Consider the following 22004-nt stretch of genomic DNA (forward strand, 5'->3'; position numbering starts at 1 on the left):
GCCCACATCGGAATATTACTTACATCCATGGGGCAGTCCTAATACTGCTCTGCCAGCCAACACCTGCACGCCTAAACCCATAATCGCATACCCATAGTTCCCCTACCTGCCACTCCTCTACAGCACTCATCCTTACTGTGGGAGCAGGTGGGGTATAAGCACACCACTAAACACTTCCCACTCTCCCCGTGTTGGGACACATGTCATACGTTGTGTCGACCCATGTGTTATCAGGCTTGCACGACCTACTGGTCCATGTACATCTACAGCCTGTTCAGAGAAATAATTACAGGGCCTGGCTCTGGTCATTAAATTTTGGTGTCCCACAAGGGACATCAGTGTCTATGTTTCAAGTGTAGATCTTGCAGATCTCTCCCACAGGTAGTTTCCTGCCGGTAGTCTGGGAAGCAGTGGTGTATTTACCTTTACTGTGTGACTGTATGTCTCTCCAGCCTAGCTGGGGGTTGGGGGGGTGATGCTACATGTTACACGTTTGTTTATTGGACCTCCCACAACATATGCCCGGCCTGTGAACATATGTTACTCGTAACTGCTGTATCATATCCTAGCTATAAACATGTGTATATTTACTGTAACATATACATATCTATTTACATTAATATATACAGATATATCTGCATATGTATGCATACATGTATATTCATATCTTGCTGTCTATATATATATATATATATATATATATATATATATATATATATATATATATATTTATTTGTGTGGATATATATATATATATATATATATATATATATATATATATACATATATATATATATATATATATATATATATATATATATATATATATATATATATATATGCATATATATATATATATGTATATAATCTAACGACATATGGGTGTATATATTCATATGTGGGTATGTATCTGTGTTCATTCTCTGTATGTATATATTCGTACTACGGCGAGGGAGAAGCATATCTCTATCTCACTTTGGGTGGATATACACACAGATAGCTCTACATATATACGTCTACATCTGGTTATTCCGTTCCTTGCCATATAGATTACACTTTGCTTTAGTGGGTCTCACAGTGGGTGTGGCTGCTTGTTGGGTGATGCCTCTGCCCAGTTAACACATTTGCTTGCATCCCTAGGGCTGTCCATATTGGCCAACATCAGCCAACACCTGCACACCTAGACCCATAAGTCGATACCCATAGTTCCCCCACCCTCATGTCCTTGACAGTACCCATCCTTTACTCTGGGACCTGGTTGGTTCTGGACACACCACTACATGCTGCCCACTCTCCACTTCACGGGACCCATTTCATACACTTGTCTCAGCCCATGGGTCATTAGGGTTACCCACCATTGTATTCCGAGTCTGTATACACCACATACAAGATGGCCAATCTATCACATATGTATTGTTTTGCCACTTTTTGGAGTGTCCCGCAAGGGAGTCTCCAGTATGTGTTCCATGATTAGAATCTACGGGTGCACTGTGTCCCCCCCCCGCCCGGTTGTATCCTGCCTGTGGTCTGGGGAGCAGTGGACACTTTACATTAATTGGGTGTATAGTTCCCATGTCCGGCTGTAGGGGGGGGGTGGAAGGGCATGCTGCGTGTGTCATGTGTCTTGCCTGGGCTCCTCACTTCCATTGCCATAGCTTGTGGACATATGTCATTCCTGTGTTCTTTTTCCTATCATAGCTGTATATCTCTATATATCTACACACACACACACACACACACACACACATATATATATAGATATATATATGTATTTATGTATTTATATATGTACATATATGTGTGTGTGTATATATATATATATATATATATATATATATATATATATATATAGATATATATATAGATATATGTCTATACATATATGTATAAATATTCATATATATATATATATATATATATATATATATATATATATAAAATTGGGAGCCTATTTATGTACGCGTTCAGCGTATTTCCTTTACAATTAGACTGGTTTAGTACTCGGCGTTGCCGTAGCGGGCAGATCACAGGAATGATTCCACGTGTGGGGAGGCCATCACATTTCATTATCATCAGCACAGCACTGACTTAGGACACTGTACACGCCTCTGAGCTGTAGCAGTTTTGTCCTGTCCCTCTTCTGCGCAGCCTATTATTCCATCTACTGTCAATGTTTGTATGTGCACATTCCTATTATTTATGTCTACAAATGGAATGCATTTGTTACAGAGAATGTACTTCTACATATTGATGTCTGCATGTGTGTATGCATATATACCTATTACGAACTCGCTGACCTCCACGGGGTGGTCCAATTAGAACCAGGCCATCCAACCCTGGCACGCCTAGATCCATAATTTCAAACCCATAGTTCCTCCACCCCACCTGTGTTCAACTTACATGTGTAACTTCCAATATGCACTTGTTATCGCAGCCATGACACGCCCCCAAACATTGCCCTCTCCAGAGTGTTAGGGGCCCTACACATATGTTGTCCCACCTCTTGTATTCCCCAGGCTCTCCCACCATTTAGTTATTGAACATACCTGCCCTTGCTTGTGTAATGGTCGGAGGACTAAACGCTCATTAATTTTTGGGTAGCCCCAGCAGGGACTATCCTTTGTCTGTGTGTAAAGTAGACTGAGCAATTCAACTATGTTACTCTCACTAGTAATATCCTGCCTGTGGTGTGTGTAGCAGTGCTTTTCTCACTCTTGGCCAGCGTGATATGGCATACGCTGACAGCACTCTATGATACTGTAGTTGCTGTTGAATCCCTTCTCATCCCTTGTCTATGCTTTATTGTTACAACGTTCATTCGTCATATATATATATATATATATATATATATATATATATATATATATATATATATATATATATATATATATATATATATATATATATAAATAAATATACACATGTGTGTGTGTGTGTGTGTGTGTGTGTGTGTGTGTATATATATATATATATATATATATATATATATATATATATATACACACACACACACATATATATATATACAATATGTGTGTGTGTATATATATATATATATATATATATATATATATATATATATATATATATATATATATATATATATATATATATATATATATATATATATATATATATTACATCTGTACATACTCATATACATTTCCTATGCTGGACGCTGCTTACTGTTTGTTATATATGTTTACTGCAGCTTATTTGTGCTTACTTGTGCCTTATTCATTATGACAGTACCCCTTTGATTGAAATGATCTGGGTAAAAGTCCCATGCGATACTCAAGTTCACTTTTACATGTTATTATGTCATTTTTACAGCAGGATGACATTCATTCCACATGGAAAATGATATGTGCTATAGTCGAACTTGAACTGTGAATGCCTGTTCGTTAAACGGATGACCTAACCACTACACTATTCATATGCCGCTTCATTTATATGTATACCCATAGCTCATAGTTATCTGTACACATGTCTCAACACGTCACTGACACAACAGGCATCCATTCTCCAGTTAGGAAAAACGGACCACTACACATGCGCCATTCCCTACTGCTCTGGGCCCATCCTACATGTTGACTCACTCCAAGTATATTCAGACGTCCCAAGCATATAGGCCTGGGACATACATTCATATAATGGTCAGGGTGTTCATTAAATCTTCTGATTCAGCTTGTCTGAATGGTGATTGTGACTACCCTGTACCTGTTTGAAAGTCAGACTTAGCATGTGCACACAGTTAGTTCTACTGTTAGCATCCTACCTGTGTTTGGGGATGCAGGAAGTTTGCTCACCTCTGGGTGGCTTGATATGATAGCACTAAATACTACAGAGGGTGCCACTGCTGTTTCCCTTCACGTTCGTTAGGACTGCTTTATTGTGTCCATGTTCATTCTTCATGTATAGATAGATGGATATATATATATATATATATATATATATATATATATATATATATATATATATATATATATATCTGTCTGTCTGTACAGTCACATGCATATACACCTACATGCATTTTTACATTTCCCATACTGTTGAATGACTGCCAGTTACCGTTGCACATGCCCGCATATGCTTTGAGGTGCCATAATCACACTATTTCCGACTGCCAGATGGGGAAGCTTCATGGGAACATGAGAAAGGTATTTATTCCCGATAATGCACGTGGGGAGACATGCATCACGGTCAGGTGTTTAATCCCGGGTCGTAGGTTCTAAAGGACCGGTGGAGGCTGAGCAGGGTTGTGGTCAGGTACTGCTAATCTGAGTTGCGCCCGATAGGGTTGCCACCTTTTCAAATGCCCACGGTGGGACATGTTTTGTACAAACGTCAGAGTTTGCAAGGCAAAACATACCCACAGCCAGTACATAGGACAGAACTTCACTGTTTTGCCTACATACATGCTTATTCTTGTAGCACTTTAGTTTCTTATTCTGTTTCTTATAACTTTTAGGTGTTTCAGTAACAGAATAACTGTTTTATGCAACTATCACATTAAATATAGGAAATATGTTTGTCTTAATATCTCAGGACATTTGCCATTTTTCCAATTTTTATGCAGGACAGAACTGACCAAGGAGGGACTGTCCCTCGCAAAGTGGGACAGGTGGTAGTCCTAGTGCCTGGATGTCAACAGGGGTGGACATTGTGTTATGCCACAAAGTCTAATCTTGAGAACAGACACTTATCTCATGAGGGATGTCCAAAAATTGTAAACAACGGACCCTATTCAGCTGGCTATTCGAAAATGTGGTAGGGTTATGCATGCATAGAATACCTAGTTTGCATGCCTGAGACTGCCTAGGATGCAACTGCCTACTAGATGTGGGTAGGGGTCACTATGTGCAGATATGGCTGCGCCAAGCTAGCAGCCCATGTATGGGTGGTTTTGATGGACGTTCAGCAAGGAGGGGGTGGTGTGCTGTGGAGGGGGATGATGGGTATTCAATTATGTATCCAGGTGTGTTGGGGTTGGATGGTCCAGTTCAGGCAAGACCATTATGTGGGTGTGAGCCGGTAACGTTTCTGTACATGTCTATCACACATTTTAATGTTCATATGTTTGTGTTATTGTGTTCTGCTGTATGGCCTGTCAGGTTGTATTGCAGATGTGAATGTTTGTTCTTTGGTTTCCTTTCTGATTCACCCACTGCTCCCTCGTACACCTCCAGTTCACCTATTGTGCATCCGACCCAGTCTCCCCTTGGTGAATTATTACATTACCTGTCACCCCCACCCCCATATTCCACACACACCATCCACCCCTTCTCCGGTTGATGGCCCAGAACACATTGCATACTCTACATATCTCTGATACCAATATGGTTGTGAGGACAACCCTAGCATATTTGATCTTCCACATGCTGTACTTCACGCACATAGGTACACACAAATGCCTATCTTTCATGACATGGTAGGTAGACCCGGGTAATACCCATTCATCTTTGGGCCGTCCAGACAGGGACGACCTGGACCATGAATGGGCAGATATTGAGTGAATGCTCTGACCATTGGTAGGGTTGCCACCTTTTCAGATGGCCAAAGTGGGACATCTTCGGGACACACATCAGATTTTATAGGCCGACACATGCCCACGGTAGGTACAAAGGAGAGTACTTTACTTTTATGCCTAATTGACAGCTTATTCTTTTAGCGGTTTAGTTGCTTATTCTGTTTCTTGTAACATTTAGGTAGTTTAGATACGGAATTAACTATTTTATGGAACTATTACATAAAATATGGGGCATAATTATGTCCTACAATTGCAGGATATTTAACATTTTTAATAGTTTTGGTAAGGACACTACTGCCCAGAGAGGGACTGTCCCTCACAAAGTGGGACAGGTGGTAACCCTAACCATTGGGCTAGGCTTAGCAAAGGGCAGTGGCGCACTAACACGCTGCATTTGTTTCACTTGGTATAACAAATAAACACTACAATGGAATACGGGCATGGGGTTTTAAATGTCATTTGTTTGAGGGACGGGGACTCAATATTCAGCTACATGCCTTTGTGTTTACTTTTTATTTTGGTGTTCACAAAACTGTCTTGTATGCTTTGCATACATTTCAGTATCCACGGACACTGACAGGAGTGATTGTTATTAGAGGCAGGCTGTCAGCATTTTAGGTTGCGCATCTGCAGTCAACATGTTCACGCCTCCGTGCAGCGCTTAGATACACCCCCTGCACTTGCGCACGTTTCCTATGCACGTGGATGTTGCAGCAGTGCGCCTTCATTAATATGCATGTGGTGCTGATGCACCATTTCTACGCTGCACGATCGGCGCAAGGCTAATGCCGTCCTTGCGCTGAGCTTCATGAATCCCGGGGTTGGTCTTTTCTAAAAATTAAAGTCAACTCAACACTTCTGTGATATTGTAAAGTTGCACAGCCTTTCTAGGAGTTCTAATTAGTCTTTCGTAGACTTCTGAACTTTATGTACCAATTGAGTCAGACATATGTATATATGCTATAGACAATGAAAAGTACTATCTGACAATAAATGCAGCATTATATAGTTTTTTCTTGTGCAGTGGACATAGCTGCATGGGAGCACAATTTTTCTGTAGTTATTGCTAGCAGGCACTTCTGCATAGATCTCATCTACCTGTTCTCCAACTACTCTTTCAAAGCAGTATTTACTGACAAGATAAACATCTCTGATCATACTGCTTTACATCATGTGATAGGCTGTTGCATAATGTCACAAAGATGTTGGCTTCATGTAATTTAATGGTTGTGGAGCTTCCCGCCAATACTCCACTTAAATTAGGGGTTGCATTGGTGAACATTCCTAGTCAAGAAGTGCAAATACATTAGTAAGTAAATAAATACAGCAATAAACGTTAGATGCACAGCATTTTTGAACCCATTCACATCAGACTCAAGTTAGCTGTAATTTTACATTTATATTATAGCCTTGAATGCCATCAACAACTGATCAGCACATTTGCTTTTCAACAGTTTCACCTTTTTAAGTGCAAATAACCTTATTATCTTAGATAACAGGTATCTTTCTCTATCTCCATCATCTTCTATTATCTCAGGCACTTTAGAATGTCATGTTTTTTCTTTTGCCTTACAGAATCCCACATGCATACACTTGAAGAAGTCAATAAACTGCCTTTGTTTGCTCTCTTGCAGAAGATCCTGCACCTTACAAAGGACATAGGTCCCTAGCAACCAGATGACTTAATAAAAGCTTCTCTTCATCTCTTCTTCTGAGCTCTCAGCTGATGGCAGCTTAAAATCATTCAGTATGCACCAAATTGTCTCTGTCTTCATTTCAGCTCTGGGATTCATTTCACTTCAACCATACTTTTTATATTTGATTTTCCGTTCCTCCTATTATTAAACAATGTTGTATAGGCAATGGGCATCTATTTTTTATCAAGGTCTTAATTCTGCAGATTTGCTTCAAAGTAGATTACATTTTGCAAAAAAAAAAATCTCTGTTGCAGTTTACAATAACTAGTTGTTAAAAACATGTGATTCTCTAGTGATAGCCTGTGTATTGATGCACATACATTTGTTAACTGCTTTTATCCAGTTTCATAAACATCAAATATAAAACAATAATTACCTTTCCCTTCTTGATTTTCTTTTTGCTTCCTGGATTGATTGCTGAAAAACAGTAATACAATAATCTGTGTTTCTGTATACATTTTTCATAAATGCCACAAAAGTTTTGAATTTAAGATGAAATATTCTATGCATATCTCAACATTAGTGTTATGTTTAAGTTAATTGTTATAAGATAAACAAATAAAACACTAACATTCTTGTTACATGACTAAAACAACACTAAATATATATATATTTTAATTTATTTTATTCTTCATTTATCTTTTTAAAATGTAATAAATTTATATAATATTCAAGGTATTAACAAATGACAAAAAAAAAAAACAAAAAACAAAAAAACAAAAAAAAATAAATAAATAAACTGGTGTCGAATACACAACACTTACTTAAGACAGGCCAACAAATGTTTTATTCATTTCTTGATATAATGTCAAAATCTTGTTAATTACATCAACTTTTTGAGATCACTGCTTGAATAACTTGTCTTCTCAGACATTTCACCCTTTTCAGTCCTCCTCCTCGTTACGAGCAATATATTGCAAGCCATGGCAACCATTTACAAACTATACTTTTCTAAGCAGTTCCCTTTCATTGTACCTAATACGTCTCTTTCATTATCAGTCTTACATTCCTTCTGAGAGGGGTGTTCTGGGTTTCTTATCTTCTAGTCATGATTTTTAAACCAACTGCCATGAGATGATCTAGAATTTTTTTTCCATGGAGAGATAGATTTTAACATCAAAAGGCTTAAAGCTGTTTGTATACATTTTGTAAGTACAGTAAAAGTAATTTTATCCAACCACTACTATCTGTATTCTAATGCATTACAGTGATGCCCATGTGGCAATTAATTGTGGTTTAAGTGTTGTTGCAACTCTCTCCATTTCTCTGCATTTTGCATTTGAGTGCCTCTTGCTTTCATAATGTTGTGGGGATCTAGACATGCAACCCTCATAGCCTGCTTCAGAGTGGCAGGGATTCCTTGAGTGATACACTCAGCAACTTTTTTCCTCTTTGTCATTGAGCTGGGAGATATATATAGATGTTTTCATGATATTCCTAGGTTCATAGGTGTTTACTAGGCTATTGACCACAAAGGATTTTTTAAGCCTAAACATGCATCCCAAATCTCTGATGAGTTTCGGTACCCTTGTTAAGTGTAAGCACAGGCTTGGAAGATGAAACATTTACAAGCAGGGGCCTGAGAGATGAACCATTTAGAAACTCCCTGTGCCCATTAGGACATAGGTGCCAAACTGGGGACGAATTTCCTGTTTCCTATCCAGTTGTCCCTAGATACATTTGAATTGGGTTAGGGAGGAACTCTGCCTCACATGGATGGGGAGCCTGTTCCAGAGACTGGACAATCTCTGGGATACATACGTGTCTCTCCAGCAGGTCATATTTATATCACAGGCAAGGTTTAAGTCTTTTGAACAGGTCCTGGTTTCTTATGGTACTAATTATTGCCATTAAAAAGTAATACGTGATATATGACAGACTGTAATAGTTACTGATATAACCAGCTGCATTTCAAAGGCAAAACAAATTTTGATGAAAGTTTGTGTAATTTGTACTGCAATAAGTCTCCATCCTACAGTGAATTCCATTTGACTTCCTGGTGTCAAAGGAATCAAAGGAATATATTTTGCCAATAAGAAATGTGAGTAACCTAGTCACAGACAAGTTCAAAGTGCATTTACATCTTCATTATAAAATCACAGTTAGTTCATTGGTTCAAGACAGAAAATATCTAGTTAAATTCTGCAGATGTAATTCATAACACAGAAGAATATAAAAGGAAAATTAAGAAGCATTTCCTCCCTAAACAGATATATATGTAGGGATGCCGTCATTCTCATACCATATCTTTTACACAGACCTCACAAAAAAGAACAGATTTTGCTTAACTATGCATATTCAGGACTATGACTATAAACAATATCCCTGCATATCTTTACCCTTTAAAATATCTACTGATCTATCAACTAGTAGTCAAATCACGTTGGTTTGCTCAAATCCAATAAAGTATTTCATACCATGTCCAATGTCAGACAACCAGGAAGCATACATCACTGTAAAAACACAAAAGAAATCCTATCACATTGTTCTACTTATTTTGGACTGATGAATCATAACATAGTTGCTTGTCCAGTGAACATAGTGATAGGAAATTACATTGGCGTATCAAGATTTGAAAATCCTAAAAATACAATATCAGACAATCAGGAAGTATATACATCACTGTAAAAACACAAATAAACCCTATCACACAGCTCTACATATTCTGGACTGATGAATCATAATATACTTGCTATGTCCAATGAGCATTATAATAGAAAATTACATTGGTCTATCAAAACGTCAAAATCCTAAAACAAACCAATAATAAATAATTTCCCTAATTCAGTCTTGCTTTGGTTTGTCCTGATTGTTGTTTCCCTTTTGCTGGATATATTTTAAGGACATATTTTTTTTTATTCTGGGCACTGAATTATTCGGACTTGGAAAACATGTAATCAGTCAAACACTTTTGACATGCATTTCTAAACCAGCAGATGTGAGTCTATTACATTATTTGCAAGAAATATAATGAAAATAATTATTTTCATGAAATAATGACGACTAAGCTGTTACCTATGTCAAAAGTAAAAAACATGCTGAATAAAGTAGAACAGACTTAAGGATAAACTGACACTACCCTGACATAATATGAATCAGTGAATAATAGGTCAAACTAGATACACCAGCCCTATCCACCAGTTTCTAAACTACTATAACAACTTTGGATGGCATAGATCAAGGCATGGACTAAACATGTTCATTCTTACAGGAAAAAAAAACTTTAACAGTTTCGCTTGTAGGCCAAAGTACCTCTACCAATGATCAAATTAACTCAAAAAAATAACTACAAGTAAACATCCCCCTTTGCAATTATCTTAGGCTGCATCCCTCACTCTCCAACACCCAACACATCAAAACTTCAGAAACTACTAATGAAATCTCTTTATTTCACCAAATCCATAAGAAACACAATCATTCTCTGTGATTTTATCATCAAGTTTCTAGGTCCAAACAAACGACATATCAGTCACACTAACAAATTTCAACCTTACCTAAGTAATCTCCATACCTATAAGACCGAACTTCCATATGAAAAGCAACACACTTCCAGATCTGCTCACAAAATCTACCCTATTCTAATCTCAAACATTCAAATCCCCCTCATCCTTGAGTTACCTCTGCGCCACATCACTTAGCCTATCAATCAACAACAACATAACATGTCTCCATCTAAAAGTCCAACAAAACTCGCAGCTCTTAACAGTTTACTACACAATAAGAAATGGACATCAATGTTACCCTGAAACTTTCCTACCTAAAAGATAAATGATTCACTGTAATGAAAAGAGTCTGCAAATGTGACTGTAACCAATAGCTCACCCAAGAACTAAAATCATGCTAAAAATCCAATCATACTCACTGGAATACAAACAAAAGCAATTCTAGATGCTAGTAAATATCAGTACTGATGACATAAACTCAAGACTCTTCCAGCAGCAACTGCAGACAATCTACTGCTGGACCAGTCCAACCCAAAGACTTCCTTACAGAATTACACAAACTCCCCAGAACACAAACAGCATCATTAAATACACACAATCAGCCCTGAGTCCTCCATTATACTCCACACTTCCACTTAAAAAAAAACTGCAAAAGGAAATTAGTCTATCCCCTGCTGCCACCCATCTCCCCAGTGGATTATCTACTTCCATAGTTTATTTTACTCTCTACAGACCACCTTATATAGCCACTCAAATACATCTACAGCTTCTGCCTTATACAAAACATCATACCAACAAAATGGAAGTAAGCAACAGTAAGACCCATTCGCAATGTACCAAATCCCAAAGACTCATCTACCTTCATACTGATATCAATATTCCCTACACTAGGAAAAAACCTTGACCAGATTATCTTTACGCAGTTAACAGAGTACATTAAAACATACACCATCCTCAAACCACACCAACATGCCTTTTGGTCAGGCACAGAGACTCCTATGTGTGTATTTCAACTGAAAACATTCTACAATGATTAAATAAAGACCACTTAACACACACCATTTTCAGACCTCATCAAAACCTTTGATCTAGTAGACCATGATCTCCTACTAAACACATTAATTTCTGTAGAAATCATTTCAAACTGTCTGTCATGCTTTCCACAAGAAAATTCAAAGTCCAAATGGGCAAAAGTTCATCAGACCAAGCCATTGTCACCAAAGGTGTACCCAGGATACCATCGTCTCACCCCTTCTTTAGTCCCTTTTCATAACTCACTTTTACTCATATAATCCTTATATATATATATATATATATATATATATATATATATATATATATATATATATATACACACACACACACACACACACACACACACACACACACACACACACACACACACAAATAGATGTATGACATGGCCATCTATAGATGTAAGCAATCACACTTCAACATTAAAAGACAGTTCAGTTTAGATAAGAATGAAGGAAAAGCAACTTTTTGACATATTAGCATGCTACTAAAAACCTGTGCTGCATGCACATAATTCAGTTTCATTTATTATTTGTTAACTGTGTAAGTGAAGGCTTTCAAACTATTTTCAGCAACAATGTTGGCTACAAGAGCAAGGACAAATGTGCAGTGTGTGTGTGTGTGTGTGTGTGTGTGTGTGTGTGTGTGTGTGTGTGTGTGTGTGTGTGTGTGTGTGTAAATGTGCGTGCATGTGAATGGGTGAATTTTGCGTGTGTGTGTGTGTGTGTGTGTGTGTGTGTGTGTGTGTGTGTGTGTGAATGTGTGTGCATGTAAATGGGTGATTTTTGCATGAGTGAGTGTGTGCATTTATCACAGTGTGCATACATTTATAACAATGTAATAAAAGATTAAAGAGCATGCCATACATACATTTAATAGAGCATAGTAGGTATCATCTGGAGTATTCAGTGTTTTAGGCAGCTGAGCCCTTCTTGGTATCCTCTGCTTTTGGTCATCTTCTTTAAATGATGCTAAAACAACACAAGTTATGATTACTTAATTTGTTAACCATAACCATTAAAAATACTACTGCTTTATAATAATAATTAGTAGAATACAGTCAGACAATCCTTATGGGGCATGTTAATCTAGGAAAGGAAAATGTCTCCGTAAAGAGAAGCTGAACTGTACTACATTTGGCTTGTTATAAGAAGGCTGCTTTATTAAAAGAGTGTCTGTAGAATGGTTATTAGTTTTGATAAGTACTGCTAATATCTCTATTTAACATTTTTATAATGACATTTGTTAAATTCAAACATGCAAGGCCATTTTTAATAGCTTTTCATCACAGCACTGCAATATTTCAATACATACAAATTTCGAATATCTGATAATCTAGAAGATAATTTTATTCATATATAAATCACAACTTGACTGAAGAAGTCTAAAATGGGGGTGTATATAGTTGAAACCCTGAGAATGTACATTTGCAGATTGCAGTTGAATATTCAACTGTATTAAACTGGAATGGTAATTCTGTTTATCAGGTACTATTATAAGACAAAATTGACTGCACCTTCAAGGTTTAGTAGAAGAAGCTTAAGCCAGAGCTCTGCATTCATTTCCAAAGGATATTTACTTGTGCAATCATTTACTTTGTAATCCTTGACACTCAATTTTTACTAGAGCTTGGTTCAGTTTGATGCTTTCATTCCTGTTTATAGGTTCACAGGTTGCTCTAAGGCAGTAGACCAGTTAAGCCCTTTAATGCCTAGCCAGCACTGGTACAATCGAGTAGCTACTCTGCTTGTCCATATATGATAGGGGATGTTAGGCCTTAGGAAGATTTGCAGTTTCTCATCTAGTCCTCTAAGTTATATTTGATGGTAGTGAGGAATATGTTCCACTTTATAGAAAACAGGTGTTTGTTCTAGAAGTGAGAAATTAAACACCAATAAATTCTATTTATGTTACAGCACAGATTTATGTCTCTTGATCTTGTACTTGTTTTACTGCAATTTCTGTAGATATTTTATTTATTTACCTTTATTGACTGTGTTAGTCCCACTAGGCTAGTGGCCTCCTTAAAGGGGAGATCCAAGGTGGTATTTATACAACTGGGGGAAAATTTGGCCAGAGCATTGGGGAACTTCCCCTTTTCTTTTATGTATGTTGGTGATGACACTTCCAGCTTCCCTTATGAGTGCAAAGGTGGCTTGGAGAAGCAGGGAGCAGTATGGAAAAGAACGAAGTATGCAACTATTTTGCGGAAAATAGAGAAAATGATGGTGGAATAAAGGTGAAGGCAGCTGTGCCTTCACAAGACAGCTTACAATTGGAAGGGTTAATAAGTAATATGGATGAGTGGAAGAATGAAAGAGATGAGATGGTGGTAATGCAGAAGTAATCATAAGTGATGGGGTTTGAGCCTTCACAGGATAAAGAAAGCCTGTTTCAGATAAAGTTATTCGAGGAGAAGGTTGAATCACAAGCAGAGTGTATTGTTACAACCATCCAGTTGGGAGGGTTGTGGGATGTTTATTTAAAAAATTTGATTGAGCATAGTGAACCTGAAAGTAAGAAGGTAGTGCAGTGGGGTGAATAATGGAAAGGATACAAGAAGAAATAGAACAGATAAGTAAAGAAACAAAGAAATCACACGCGCAAACTGTGAGAGGGAGAAAAAAGAGAAGAAAACCGAGGAGAAATGGAAGTATTGTATAAGAATAAGCAGTAAGAAAGAAAGGGGACTTGATTGGCATGAGATATGGGGCAATGTTATTGCACCATTGGGTATTGCTCCCAGAGGGGTAAGAGCTTTTATTCACATTAAAAAAACTAATTTTGTGACATTTATTTTGATTTAGGACAGTATATATGGAAAAGGTTCTCGACCAATATGACAAAAAATGACAATCCTTGGAATTTATATGTTATGCAAGCATTCAACAGAGAGGTGAAAAAGAAAATATATGTACAATGTCATACATAGGTAGAAAGACAGACTTATGGACTGGGGGATGGGAATGTGGAGTTGTTTTACAAGTGCAAAATGAAAACCTAATGCATATGTCCAGTATGATTGATGTGGATGAAAATAGAGGATTTGTGAAATATTAGGGGCAAGCAAAGACATGTTTCTTTTGTGGTAAAAATGATCATTTAATTAGTAACTGCAATAAAAACGTATTTTATTTGTGACAATACTGATCATGAAGCAAAAAGATGTGAACAACAATGTATAAAATTTGAGCAAATCGCATTCTTGGGTGGATTAAGATGTAAATGGGAAAGAAACAAGAAGGGGAAAGTAGAACAAGTGAATGAAAGAGCTTTAGAGTATAATATAGAAATGGGACAAGAGGAAAAGAAAAGGAACATACAATGGCTGAGGTCAAAGAATCAAGAAAAATTAGGTACAAAAGGGTAGACAGAAAAAAGGAGGATGAAATAATCATTTCTAGTGAAGTGGGAGATGGTAATGGGTGATAATTAAAAGTAAAAGGAGCTCCATTGTGAAAAGAATTAAGGATAGAAAATGTAAGTTTTGGACAGAATAAAAAAGAAAAAGGAAGATGATCATAAATCTCTCTCCTTCACTTTACAGGTAGTTTGAATTATTACTTACCCCCTCTGAGGCCTTCACTGATTTCCACTGATTGCCTCTCTGATTTCTTTGCATTCCACCTGGTTTACACCCCTTGTGCTATCTCCCTCCCCCAATACAAAGTCTATATTAGAATCCTGCTGAGCATGGAGCCATCTTTAAATTTCTAGTCTCCCACCAGGACACAAGTGCTCCTCAGCAATTACATTCTGCTTGCCGAGCACACTCAAGCAAATCTGCAGTCTGAGGCTACCACTCCACCCGTACAGTATAAGAAGGAATCAGTACTGCAAACTAAACAAGGATATACATTTTGAGCCTCAAGAGCAGGAGCACACTCAAGCAAATCTGCAGTCTGCGGCTACCACCCCACCCATACAGTACAAGAAGGAATCAGTACTGCAAACTAAACAAGGATATACATTTTGAGCCTCAAGAGCAGGGTCAGTCCACCCAGGCATTCTACTTGTACGTTTTATGAGAGTGAAGCTATTACATTAGCAGTATTTCTTAGTAGTTCTCAGCTTGCTAATAAAACTGACTGTTGTAGCCTTATGCCCACCCCCCCCGGCTAGTACAGTAATCCTAACTGTCCAATAGACGGTATACATTTAATTCACATCCCTGTGACTAAATTAACCATCAAGCAACCTTCTCAGTGCTTTCTGCCTTAGTTTGTATTACTTGGAGGCCCACCTGTTTATTTGCATCTCTATACATTCCCCTTCATTGCTAATGTATCTCCCTACTGTAATCTGTGCACAAACTGGTTACTAATCAGCGAGTCAATGTGAAGACACACTCCCAACCTTAATAAACTCTGCTGTCTCTTCTCTCCTTCACTTTACAGGTAGTTTGAATTATTACTTACCCCCTCTGAGGCCTTCACTGATTTCCACTGATTGCCTCTCTGGTTTCTTTGCATTCCACCTGAGTAAAACATTTGATAAGATACAACATGAAGTGTTAAGGAAGATTTTAAAAGAATATAACCCAAGTAAGAAAATAATTAATATATTTGTTTCATTGTTTAGTAAGTATAAAATGAGATTAGTAAGTCAGTAGATAGAAATAAAGAGTGGTATAAATCAGGGATGTCCAGCAAGTAGTATCTTATTTACATTAATTACAGATGCTGTTGTCAATAAAATAAATGTACCATTGGGGATAGCTGAATATTGTACAATGGAAGGAATTTAGATTCTAGTAATGTTTAATTTTGCAAATGACATAGTGATAATTATGAAAAATGAAGAATGGATGAAAACAGCTATTAGGAAGCTTACGTAAGATTTAAAAGTGATTGGCTTAATTATTGATAAGGAAAAAAATAAAGGGTTAGGATTTCCATGTAAAATAGCAGGTATTCAATTTAATAGAGAAGAGATAGAAATCTTAGTAATGCAATTTGCTAATAAACAACAGAGATTAAAATAGTGGAAGAATATGATTCATAAATTAAGAAATATTTATATGTTTTGGAGAACGTACAAATCGATGTTCATGGAAAAAAAAACATATTTAATCAATTCAGTAACATTAGGTAAAATAGCATATTTGGCAAGTGTGTTTATAATACCAGTAGAATATGAGAAAGAATTACTGTTTGTGTTGTTTTCATTTATATTGGGATCAAGATTAAATCCAGTTAAGACAGGAGTACTTTATGTTACAAAAAAGAGGGAGGATTGGGGTTAACTAACCCTACTGTGCACATATCTTCAATAAACAGATACAATGTGTTGATGTGGTCAGAAGAAGATGGTAATAAGTTGATAGTGAAGAAATGAAAAAAGTATAAAGAAAGATGGGAGCTTAAACAGTTAAAAAGCCAGAAGGGATATGTATGTGTGGAAATGAAAATATAGCTAGAGAAAATATTATTTTGGAAAATCAATATAAGTAATATAGAAAAAATAAAAATGAATGGTATGTAAATATAATGAATACATATTATTATGCCTTTCCATTGAGACATTTGGGAGAGAGAAAAATAACAGCTATAAAAGCAAGGTTAAGTAGATATAAGAAATATTTTGTGTGTACAGATGTTTTGTGGAGATTAATGATAAATAAGCTTGCAGTAAAAACAAATATACCATACAAAAATTGAAAGAAAGAATTTGTATTTATTGTGGTGAGGTAAAGACTACTGAAAATGTTTTTTTTTTAAATGTGAAAGAGTAATGTAATGCAATTACAACATAAATATGTGAAAGGGAAAGTTTAAAAGATTTGAAGAGTATAAAATATATAAATATGGACAGGACAGAATATGGGTATTGTGAGAGAAAACAAAGTGGTGTCAATAATTTATGCAAAAATGTTTTGTATAATATGGATTATTTGGAATTATATAATGACTGGCCATTAGCATTCAAAAATGAGCACGCTGATTAGCCAGCCCAACCACACGCTGCCTACTGTAAATCCGAGAATATACCAAATGGGAAAAGGTCCGGTTGCCTGGATTTTTCCCGTTAGTATATCTTGTATTTTTTTTTTTACTTTTTTTTTATACAAAATGAAAACGGAAGACATTTTATGTTTGGGAGGTGGCACAGACAGAAATAAAAGATAATCAGGTACATTCTACAAAACTTAAAAAACTTACCTGATTATCCTTTTATTTTGTCTGTCCCACCTCTCCCTAACATAAAAAGTCTCCCGGGTTCTTCTTCTTCTTTTTTTTTTTTAATATTTTTTTTTATTGATAATAACAAAGAAGAAGAAGCAATGGAGATCTTCCTTTCTCCCTTGCTACCTTTTCACAGCCCTGATGTACTATGTAAGCATTGGAACACAAGTTCCATATGCATGCACATTACATAAAAACAAGGCAGCAATATACCATCAGCCATGGAAGGACAGCATTGCGCCATTATACAAAAGACATTACTTAAGAAAAGTAAGCATTTTTTCCTTAAATAATGCCATTGTATAATACCAATAGCCAACTCCATGGTTGTGGTATACTGAAATTTACCCACAGTTGGTTTTATTTAATCACTTGGGCTTCGCCCTCATGATTAAACCACACCAACCATGGGTAAATCTTCAATATATCATACCAATGTCATTGGTTATTGCTATATTAAAGGATGAATGTGATAAATTATAATGGAAAGTGGATATGGTTGAAAAGTTTGAAAAAATAGGATTTTGTTTGTGGAAAAAAGAGTGAGGAGATTAAGAAGGTCAGTGGAAAATGCTAATGTACTGAAAGATGAATAAGTTCAAAAGTGTGAATATTTGTAAATAATTGTAAGGGAGAATAAAGTTGTTCTATTGGTGATAGCAATGTGGCTCTTTCACTGGACAAAAAATGTTAAAAAGCAATTGGTTATGATAAATAGTCAGTGTCCAGTGTCTCAGGATTTTGAAAAAGTTGTTGTAACTGAAATTATTTCTAGAGGTTTGCCTGATGAAAAACTGGTTGATGTATAGAACACAAGTGTTCCTGGAGAAGAGTCTGACATTTCATGGCTGAATATAATGGAAAAAGGGTTTTGGAATGGACAGTGAGTTGGGTGGTAAGGAAATGAGTTATGAGCTGGATGGACATAAGATTACAGGTGGGATGCAGTCTGGAAAACTGTATGCTGATGCAGTTGGAAGAACAAAAGGTACTGTAAACTTTTTTTAAAAAAGGTTTATTAATAGAAAGATTTTTTGCTTGGGATAATGTGGTATTTGCTTTGGGTTTTGAAGCAAAACACATTAGACCTTGATTCATTTGGGTAGGAAGACATTTTGTGACTTAACATTTAAGACTGAAGACCTAATGGAAAGATGTTTGCTTAATTGGTAAAAAGAAGGGCTGTTACCCATGGAATGAATTTATATTTTCTGGGAAAGGAACTCAATTTAAAAAAAGCATTTGTTCAATTCTTTACTAATGAAACATAGATAAAATATGCTAAAAATGTATTTTTTTCATTTATGTGTTATTCAGTTTCTGATATTGTGAAAGTTAAAGATGAGGAGGGTTATTTGGAATGGGGGTGGGAAGTAGGTGTTATTTTAAAATAAGAAAAAGATGCGATAAAGCATTTAGCAAGTGATGAATATGTAGATGGTAATAGAGGATGACTTAGGTATATGTGATTGCTGAAAACTTGTTTGTTTTATTTTGTTGGGATTTTAATAATCTAATAAAGGAACATACAAAAATAAGATGCAACCAATGTGGGGAAAATCATCATATGATGAATAAAAGTAAAAAGGAATACAGAAAATGTAAAAGTGAAGAGCATTTTTGGTTTGATTGTACAAACAATAAGCAATATAATCTTGAGCAGCATGATGAAGTAAGTATTGTAATTGGGAAGGGTGTTTATGAATAAAAAGTATGAAGTAATAAAATATGATATAAATAATTTTATATTTCAGTTATATTTCAGGAGTATAAAGGTAAAGGTAAGCCAAAGATAAACAATTATACTGTACTCACCTACAACAGAAACATAAAACTAATCCAAAAACAATCTTGTATGCAATCACAACCCTACTTCATCCTGGAACTAAAAAGACTCCATAATTGTAATCAATGCCCCTCCATCTCAAATTGCTGAAGACTTTAACATAGCACTTTATAAAATCTATAGCTAATCTGATCACAAAATCCCCCAACATCTGCCCCTCTTCTTCTCTAACTACCCCTAGTAATGTTCCATCATCTGGCCTGGACCAACCTCCCTTATTGGCATTAAACCCCCTTCCAGCAATCATTCCACTTTTTCTTCTTCAACCAATACCTACAAGCCTCATAAAAAGATTACCGCACAAGCTCAGACCCTGCTCTATCTACACTGGAACCTCTACCCTACATACCTAAGATTAGTTGCCAACTCCATATCATACCCAGTCAACATATTGTTCAACCGATCTATATACGAATCCATAGTACTTAACATCTGGAAAAAGTTCCATATCATCCCCATTCATAAGTGAGGTAATTCCACTAATGTACAAATCTTTGACCTATAGCCATACTTTCTCCCATCTCCAAAATACTGGAAAAATGTATTAATTTCAGCTTATGAAATACTTACAGCAAAATAACATCCTTACAAACACACAACATGGTTTTTGTCCAGGACACAGCACATCAACAGCTCTCCTAGACTTCACTGAATCTGTAAACAGAGCTACAGGCTCAGGTTGCTATGTGACTGATTTATTTCTTATCTTCTCAAAGGTATTCAACACTGTATTACACTCATTACCCTTGAATAGGCTCTCTAACTTAGGACTTACCCCTCCCACACTATGATGATTCCACAATTACTTACACAATCAAAAGCAAGCAGTAAAATGGTCTAATACTATCTCTCCTTTCTACTAAAACCATTGGAGTTCCACAAGGCTCCATCTTAGGACCCCTGCTTTTCAAAATATTTACTAACAACCTATCTACTGCCATTACTAGGGAACACTCATACAATATGCAGATGATTCCACAATAATCTGCACTTCTTCCATACTACCTCAAATTGCCTCTGATACACAACAACCTTTTTCTGCTGTTGAATCTTGGACTGTCAGTTGTTCCTTAACCCAAAAAATTAAGCTGATTCTTTGCAACCAAAAAACTGCACTACTGCTCTAAACTATTTCAAAATTCTCTCTGCTGACAATACTAGTATTGAAATAGTCCACCACACCAAGCTGCTAGGTATTGTCATAAATGATCAATTACATTTTGATCTCCATGTTCAACAAAACATAAAAAAAACCCACCAGAAACATAGCACACTCTACAGAAACAAACACTCGCTAAACTCTTGTTCCAAAATTACCCTACCCAAAACTTTCCTTCTACCCTCCCTGCTTTATGACATATCTATACTAACCAACTTACAGCACTCCTCTAGATCCAAAATTGAGCAGTGCTATAATACAGTGGCCAAGTTTACCACTAACTCAGAAAATAGAACATACCACAGTATATCACTAAAAAAACTAAACTGGCTAGAATTCCCCAACCACCTACTATATGTCCAGCGACTAACACTTCACAACATGGCCTTTAAACCACTAGCCTGTCCTGCTCTAAATAACATCATCAAATCTTACAACCCAAGCAGAACACTGAGATCTACAGATAAAGGGTTTCTTGCCATATCCAAACCCTCGACAACAGCTGGACAAAGCCTATAATCTCACTATGTTGCAGAAGTATGGAACTCATCCCACTGCCTGAAAGAATGACTACTAAACTACCTGCCTTCAAAACTGTATTAAAACAACACATGAAGAACGCTTGGCTATGTCCATGCACTGATCCTGGCTAATCTCTTCCCCAGACCAGGCTGATCCCTCCTTCACTCTCTCTCAATCTCTCTTCCTATCCCTCTCTCTGACAAACCTATTACTTAAATTTCCAGTAATATTGTTTTTTTTTTCTATTTATAAAATATCCAGTGATCTTCTTGTCACAATGTATCTATAACTTGAATTTCTTATAACAATTTATTTCTCTGTTTTATAAAGTTTGTACATGTCAATCTGTAACCAGAGCTTTCTCTCCTCCAGTAATATTGTGCTTTTCTGTTTATAAAAAATATCCTTATCACAGTGTACTTATAATGTGTATTTCTTGTAATATTGCATTTCTCTGTTTTTATAAAGTTTGTACATATCAGTCCATAACTGGAGTTTTTAAGCCTGGGCCCCCACTGAAAATCAGTTCTTTCTGATGCAGTCAGACCTTTCCGGTAAACAAATGTCAAATAAATAAATAAATAAAT

At 36.4% G+C, this 22004-nt stretch overlaps 1 protein-coding gene across 1 annotated transcript in view; it reads right to left on the bottom strand.

Annotated features, from left to right (window-relative positions):
- MYO3A (myosin IIIA) overlaps positions 1-22004 on the bottom strand; it is a 2697794-nt gene that overhangs the window by 149885 nt on the left and 2525905 nt on the right. The window contains exons 32-33 of the mRNA XM_044064554.1: positions 12576-12676; positions 7604-7644 (exon numbers count right to left, since the gene is read on the bottom strand). Of these exons, the coding sequence (XP_043920489.1) occupies positions 7604-7644; positions 12576-12676 (142 nt within the window). The remainder of the gene's footprint in view (positions 1-7603; positions 7645-12575; positions 12677-22004) is intronic.

Source organism: Protopterus annectens, chromosome 3.part0, assembly GCF_019279795.1.
Source record: "Protopterus annectens isolate FY-2018-M chromosome 3.part0, PAN1.0, whole genome shotgun sequence".
NCBI classification, from domain to species: Eukaryota; Metazoa; Chordata; order Ceratodontiformes; family Protopteridae; genus Protopterus; species Protopterus annectens.